This window comes from Henckelia pumila, unplaced genomic scaffold (genome assembly GCF_033568475.1).
Source record: "Henckelia pumila isolate YLH828 unplaced genomic scaffold, ASM3356847v2 CTG_19:::fragment_3, whole genome shotgun sequence".
NCBI lineage: Eukaryota > Viridiplantae > Streptophyta > Magnoliopsida > Lamiales > Gesneriaceae > Henckelia > Henckelia pumila.
In genome coordinates this window covers 1,270,791-1,278,651 of record NW_027331777.1, presented here as the reverse complement: position 1 = coordinate 1,278,651, position 7,861 = coordinate 1,270,791, and the positions used below count along the sequence as shown (strand labels likewise).

At 31.4% G+C, this 7,861-nt stretch overlaps 1 protein-coding gene across 1 annotated transcript; it reads left to right on the top strand.

Annotated features, from left to right (window-relative positions):
- Positions 1-2,139: 2,139 nt before the first annotated feature.
- On the top strand, positions 2,140-7,861 carry LOC140870734 (serine carboxypeptidase-like 40). Its single transcript, XM_073273131.1, has 8 exons — positions 2,140-2,566; positions 3,591-3,698; positions 3,793-4,067; positions 5,428-5,688; positions 6,404-6,522; positions 6,638-6,730; positions 7,385-7,490; positions 7,591-7,861. Exons 1-8 carry the CDS (start codon positions 2,209-2,211, stop codon positions 7,741-7,743), a joined length of 1,473 nt encoding a protein of 490 aa, XP_073129232.1. The 5' UTR covers positions 2,140-2,208; the 3' UTR covers positions 7,744-7,861.

The following is a 7,861-nucleotide window of genomic DNA, read 5'->3' as shown; positions in this document are numbered from 1 at the left end:
CTTTTGTATTGGGTTAATACAGCGTTCGATCTGGTTGTATAACTATTTGGGTATTTGCAGATTCCTTTCCTTGGGATTGTATTAATATTTATTGCTTCCGCAGTTTATTTCTGGTTTACTGTTTGATTAAGTTAATTGCATGCCTAAGTTCTGTTTAGTAGGTGATCTTGGTAAGGGTCACTACAGTACATGAGCAGTTTAGCGAGATCAGTTTAGTAGTTTCCGAAACATGTAATCAGTTTAGCACCGTGAGATCAGTTTAGTAGTAATTGAGAAGGTAAACTGATTTGTTAAACTGGATGTTGTTTGGCATGATTCGTTGATATCTAGGAAAAGTGATAATACAAAGGTTGTATCCTTGATCTCAGTTTTCCAATGCCACAAGAATCAATCAATTTGGAGTTCATATGCAAAAGTTATGCTCGAAATACCAGAGCTGCTCAAACTTTGGTTGAGCACAAAATTAGTTAAGTGCATATGATCAGTTTAGTGTTATATCTCTTGATTCGTTGATTTTTGGGAAAAGTTATAAACATGAACATTGTATCTTTTTATCTTAGCTTTCCACATAATCATAAATCACTCAATTTAGATTTCATATGAGAGAGTTATGCTTGATATACCAGACTATGCTAAAAATTCTGCTCTGGATAATTTCAGTTCCGAACCAATAACTTCAACGAAGTTTAGAATCTCCTTAGGTTCCGATTCAGTCTTTGACTTGCGAATATAATTTTTAGATCATTGTCTTATCTTTCCAAATCAGAGTGCATCGTTCCATTCGAATAATGGAGCTGCAAGATATGACCAAAATACCAGAACTGCTCGAGGTAAACTGATTCTGTTTTTATGCTAAACTGATCAGATTCTATTTGGTATTACAACGTCAGTTTGATCTAGATAACATCCGTTTTTTCTCAACTGATGTGAATACAATATGTTCTAAATTGTGTTTTCTATGCAGTCGTTTTAGCGGCTAATCATTTGAATCACTGAGATGTAAGATATCATTGAAACACTGGAGCTCGCCAGAAATTCAGTTTAGCTAGTTTCAAGTTTTAGCTTTCATCTTGAGTTTACAACTTCACACTAGAGTAAATATGTTAGAAACATAATAACAAGTTTTGTTATCATCAAAATCAAGATTGATTGTGTTCCAAAAACCCAACAGAAACATCGCACCCATTTTAAATAATAATAATAGAAGAAAAAAACAAAATACAAAAAATTAATGGTTTAATTACAAATGAAATTTGATGGAGTAAAATTACTACTATATAGTCTTATATTTTAAAAATACAACATGATCGAAAAAGTAAAATTTTGATCTTGTAAAACGTGCATTTTCGTCAATTTTTGTTATGTTGATCAATTTATATATTACAGTAAATCCAATGATTTACACTTATGTTGCAGTTTTAATTAGACCCTTTCATCGGAGTGGTGACGTGTCGTCCAAAGGAAAAATAGTTTTTTTTTGTTCAATAACTTGTTTATTTTTTTGTTTTGATTCATTAACTTTTCAAATTTTGATTTTGATACACTAACTTTTAATTTTTTCGATCGCCGAATTAATATGATATTGTATGTGTTCGATCAGAAATATTCCGTTGAAAAAAGACTAATTTTTTTTTAAAAAAAAATAATAGATTGAGACAATAAATTGACCGATATTAGGACAAGAAATAAAAACCGTGCAAATTAATTACTAGACAAAAAATATAATTTCTCCGAGCTAATTATGCTTCATTAATACTAGTATATTAAGCACATGCATTGCATATGCACATAATATAATTTTATAAAAATAATAATTAAAAATTAAGATAGTGGGATAGTGGGATAAGATGTGGGAGTTTTATAATCATAAATTACATTTTTACCTTTTAATCATTAAATATATTTGAAAGAATTATAAGAATAAATTTAAAAATATATTAAAATAAACAAAGTTAGTTTCTCTAATAAGTTTATCAATTATAATATAGTAAATATATATAGTAAGATAATTGCAAACCGAGGAAGGTTTTTTCTGTCCAAACAATGAATTCCACGTCGTAGCTCCAAATCTCTACATTTCTGCTGGTTTGTTGAAGACTTTTTAATACATTTCAACACATTTTTCCTCTCTCCCAACAAATCACTCTATATATATATATATATACTCACACACGTACACATATATCTTGTGCATAAATTAAAATTACAATGGAAGCCAAAGCATTAATATTTCTCATTCTTTTCTTCACTCTAGTACTACTCCTACAGAAGAAGCCAACCCAATCTCTTTCCATTGCCAACGAGCTTGTTCTGAGGAGCAATCCAAGCATAGACAGAAGCCATTTCGATGCGAGCCGCCATTTTCGTGAAGCCGAGGTTTATTCGCAACAAGGGATGAAAGAAAGTGATAGGATCGATAGCTTGCCCGGACAGCCCCATGTTAGGTTCAAGCAATATGGCGGATACGTCACGGTGAATCGCACCGCCGGCCGAGCTTTCTTCTATTACTTTGCTGAAGCTCAGATTCCGGATAAGCCATTGCCTCTTCTTCTCTGGCTTAATGGAGGTATTTGGTTTTTTTGGGGAAAAACAAAAAGATTATTTTTTGAATAAATTAAATTTAGTTGTGTTAGGTGAGATTTAGGTTATAATTTGTTTTTCTATACATGTTATTTTATGTGGAATTCAGAGGGATTTTTTCCTTTTAGCTTTATTGTCACAGGTTGGCACTAATTCATTTTCAGATGGTGTATATCGTGTTCTGTTTCCATGGAAATAAATATCCCAACAAAAGTTCAAAAACTTTTTGACTACAGTACTACATGATATTATTATAACACTTTACCTTAAATTCAAATGTGATATTATTGTTCTATGACTTTCTTTCCATGTTTGTTTAATTGTTTGGATTTGCAATGGCCAATGAGTAATACATCGCGCATTCGATCTGATCCTACGCATGAATTTTTGTAGATTTTGATGACAAAATAACGATGCATCTAGATTGGGTAATTGGTTCATGTGTTTTAGCTAGTTACACGAGGGAATAAATAATTTATTCCGCAATCGGGATAGTTAGGTTTTTGTACGTACCCATTATTTGGAATATATAAGTACATTTTGATGTCTGTTAATATTCTTTTACTCACTCTTTTCTCGATAGTTTTTAACGGTTAATATACATTAATGTAATTTTAATTTTAATATATTTTTTTGAATGAAATTTTGAGACCAATATTTTAGATGGTTCAAATTGCACATTTAATTCCAAGGAAAAAAAAAAAGACATTAAGGATACATGTTAATTAGTCTTGCAATTTTCTTGGAATAAAAAACCATTCCTGGACCTTGGCTCATATCATTGGCTTCTTCTTGTCATACAATAATTAATAATTACTTGAAATTGTAGCCGATGTAATTAATTATACACATTCGTTGACATTAAATTATTCATCGCATCACGTGGGACTATGATACATTTATATTTTTTTCCTTAGAAAATAATAAATACTAATTACCTGTCAGAATTAATTAATTAAATAATAAATTATTGTGTAACACTTAAAGAGTTCGAATTTATTGTGTTACAGGGCCTGGCTGCTCCTCTCTTGCCTATGGAGCAATGCAAGAGCTTGGACCATTTAGAGTTCACAGCGATGGCAAAACACTCTACAAAAATAAATTTGCATGGAACTATGGTACTTTAATTAATCTTATATACCCAATATTATAAAACACAAATAATATTAATATAATTTTGAATCCTCTGTTTGATTATTTTTAATTTTTTAGCCGCAAATGTGTTGTTTTTGGAATCTCCGGCGGGCGTTGGCTTCTCATACTCGAACACGACGAAAGATATGGTGATAGGAGGAGATAGTAAGACGGCTGCTGATAATTATGCATTTTTATTGAATTGGCTCGAAAGATTCCCGGAGTACCGAAACCGAGATTTCTACATTGCCGGAGAAAGTTATGCCGGCCACTACGTACCTCAGTTGGCACATACCATTCTCTACCATAATCACAAGGCAAACAAGAATGTTATTAATCTCAAAGGAATAATGGTGAGTTTTGTCATGCTAGCTTTTAATCGATTATTAATTCAATTCCAAACTTTTTATATATTTTTTTGGGAGAGCAGGAATTTTTTTTTATCATTTTTATTTTTTTTAAAAAAAATAAAATTTGGTCAAAACATCATTATTGATATATATTCTCTTTGGGACCAGCTCCGTCATACCTCACTATAATTTGGTCCTCTAAATTGGGACAATATAGAGTTTTATTAAGTTATACATATATAGACCAATTTACAACAACAATTATTTATATATTTTTATCTTAATGTAATTTTTTATTTTGGTTTTTAATTTTAGTAAATTAATATATATATATATATAATATATATATATTTTAAGAAAATGTTTTGCCTATAAGTGATAATTGACAGTTCAATATGTCAGGTTGAGTCGATGCCACCCACAGGGTAGTGATCTGCGGGTGACGTGGTGGTTCATTATTGGTTAAAATCAGTGGGTTCTACATGGAATCCACTAATTTTGACCAATCATGGGGTTACACGTCATCCGCAAAGTAGTGTCATGCGGGCGGCATGTACTAAACCCAATATGTCTTGTTTTGCACATATATATATATAGAGTGGGAGCTATACATCTTTTTATGGGTGGGTGGTTGGCTAGTCCAATTGCTAGCTATAGGCCATAGGTTAACCACCCCCCCCCCCCCCCCCCCCCCCCCCCCCCCCCCCCCCCCAAAACACACACACACACATCTAATTTGCCACTTAGTGTGGAGTAAATGGGTGGGTGGTTGGCTAGTCCAATTGCTACCTATAGGCCATAGGTTAACCCCCCACAACACACACACATCTAATTTGCCACTTAGTGTGGAGTAAATTGATGCTTGTTTACATATATGATCTCTTGCCTAAAGCTATATATGTCATTAGATATTTGGTCCATACCATACATCGATCATTTATATATGTGCATGATCTTCTAATTGGCCAAAACTACATGTCACGCACGTGCGTTTCAATCTCACATGATAGTGAAAAATTAAAATCCTCACCCCCATGTAAAATTAGAAAATAAAAATAAAAATGGGCATGTTTAGTTCGAATTTTGTCAAAGTATTGATACGACGGTAGATATGTATGTGCAATATGTCTAGTTAGGACTTCCAGATCATATATGAATTATTCCAATAATTTTCGAAGAGCTAGCTGCAAAAATATTAACATATGTATCTAGTTTAAGAATAAGATATTTTCTCTTAAAAACAATTTTTTTTAAAAAAAATAAAGATCGGCCATCATTTTTTTCTGATTCAGAAGTGCAATTATATTGCATGCCCAACAGTACTATTTCCAAATGTAACTCCAGACCATTGAATATGCCGCAGATTGGAAATGCTGTTATCAACGACGAGACCGACTCCAAAGGGATGTACGAATTTTTCGCGAGCCACGCCCTTATATCGGATCAGTCCTTTAACGATATCATGAAGTACTGTGATTTCTCCCCCAACTCCTCCGGCGACTCGGAAGAATGTAGCCAGGCACTCGAAGAAGCAGACGGCAACGTCGGCAACATCGATATTTACAACATTTATGCTCCCTTGTGCCATAATTCAAGCCTCACCCAAAAGCCTAAGAAAACATCGGTATGTCCTCACTCCTCATGCATGATCTATGACTCACATATGTTTTCAACCAGCGGATTGGGCATATCCGTTACATGTGCAATATAACATATATATTTTATTATTATTTAATAATAATAATAATTTATTTCAAAAATTTTTACACTTTCATTTTTTTTTGGGGATAATTAACTTTAAAAAATAGTCATTTTTTTAATTAATCAGTTTTAAATGAAATAACTAATTGTAGATAAAATACAAATAAATTAAAGGTTATTATTGCAAATTCATAATGGTCATAGCTAGTCATACCAAGACAGTTACTAAGAGATACTCCCTCTATACAGTATAGTGTGAATTATAGATTAGGCCATGGATGGTATACGTACTTTCCTATACTTACTATATATTATATATCGAAATCAAAAAATTTGGCGAAATTGATTTAAAAAAATTGACCTTCCGAAATAATTAAATCAACTCCACGGATTGTTCGATCGACTCGGTCAATTTCTGGACTCCATTGATGCTCTAATATAGACATTCAATTCTCATTAATTTTACTCATTTTTTCTTTGATTTTTGCCCATTATTATTATTATAATTATTATTATTATTATTATTATTATTATTATTATTATTATTATTATTATTATTATTATATATTATTATTTTACAGGGAATATATAGTGATATACTTGACAAATTAAAAAAGATGAAATTAAATATTATGCAGGTAACGAGTTCTGATCCATGCAGCGACAATTACGTTCATGCATACCTTAATCGGGCTGAGGTTCAGCAGGCTCTGCATGCCAATGTTACAAAACTTAATTATGATTGGGAAGCATGCAGGTCACTTATTATTATTTTTATTAATATCCCATTATTATTATTATTATTATAATTATTATAATATTTTTTATTATGAAGAAATTTTAATTAACGTGGAAAGATAGTCATCGTGCAGCGATGTACTCAAGAAATGGCTAGACAGCCCTTCGACCATGTTTCCTCTTCTCGAAGAATTTATGTCGAATGGACTTCGAGTTTGGATATTTAGGTATGCTCTCTCTCTTTTCATTTCATTGAAAGTACTATTAATCGAGACACACATTTTTCGTACACATGCATGATTATTTTTTCCGACCAAATATACCATTCTCTAGTTTTGATAAATACTAGATCTCTTGAAGTTTTTATAGTGAATCAGTAAATTTAAAAAATTATTATATGAGTTGGCTTGTTACTTCAATATAGCTTTGTTCTTCTGATTAATTTTAATCTTTGTACAATGAATTACTTGTTTATTCATTTTTTTAGTTTAATTTTTCTTTTTTGGGTCGGTATGCTGACATAACATAGGATATATCAGCAATGCCTACTACTTTTTATATATATATATTAACAGTTTCGCGAGGAAAAAATATTTTAAAAATGAAAAGAAACCAATTTAATTCATTAATAACAAATTTTGACTTACCAGAGGATTAAAACTCTATATATCTAGCTAGGCAGGTTGATTTTTGCAAATTTCATTAGTTGATTTCGGCATTTAAAATACAGCTTTTTCTCAATCCAAGCTATATATATATTATGGTTGTGGGAAAAATGTATTTAATTAAATCTTGTAAAAGTAAAATAAATTTTTATAAAAAAATATATAATACAAATTAATTAATTTATATAGTTTGATGTAAAATATATATACATACAGTGGGGATACAGATGGAAGGATACCGGTGACTTCAACATTAAATTCTGTGAAGCAGATGAAACTTAAAGTCAAAACTCCGTGGCACCCTTGGTATTTGGCTGGAGAGGTACGTACTAATTAGTTCCTTTGCCCAATATTATATATATAAAATAAATTCCAGGTCAGAAAATATTTAATTAATAAAAATGAATAAAATATATATATAGGTTGGAGGATACACAGAAGTGTATGAAGGCAACCTAACATTTGCTAGCGTACGAGGGGCAGGACACCAAGTCCCAAGTTACCAACCAGCCAGGGCACTTTCCCTTATCATGCACTTTCTTGGAGGGACAGACCTTCCAAATTCCTCCAGATAATATTAAATCATCATCATTATTATTATTATTATTATTATTATTATTATTATTATTATTATTATTATTATCGATCTGGGTTCAGGTCGATCAATTAATAACTAATTCAATTTCAGTAAAG

What these genes read in the sequence shown, in the direction of transcription:
- LOC140870734 (XM_073273131.1), top strand. Translation starts at nt 2,209, where the DNA reads ATGGAAGCCAAAGCATTAATATTTCTCATTCTTTTCTTCACTCTAGTA. An exon ending in TAAATTTGCATGGAACTATG is followed by an intron (nt 3,699 to 3,792) that starts GTACTTTAATTA and finishes TTAATTTTTTAG; the next exon opens with CCGCAAATGTGTTGTTTTTG. An exon ending in TATGATTGGGAAGCATGCAG is followed by an intron (nt 6,523 to 6,637) that starts GTCACTTATTAT and finishes GTCATCGTGCAG; the next exon opens with CGATGTACTCAAGAAATGGC.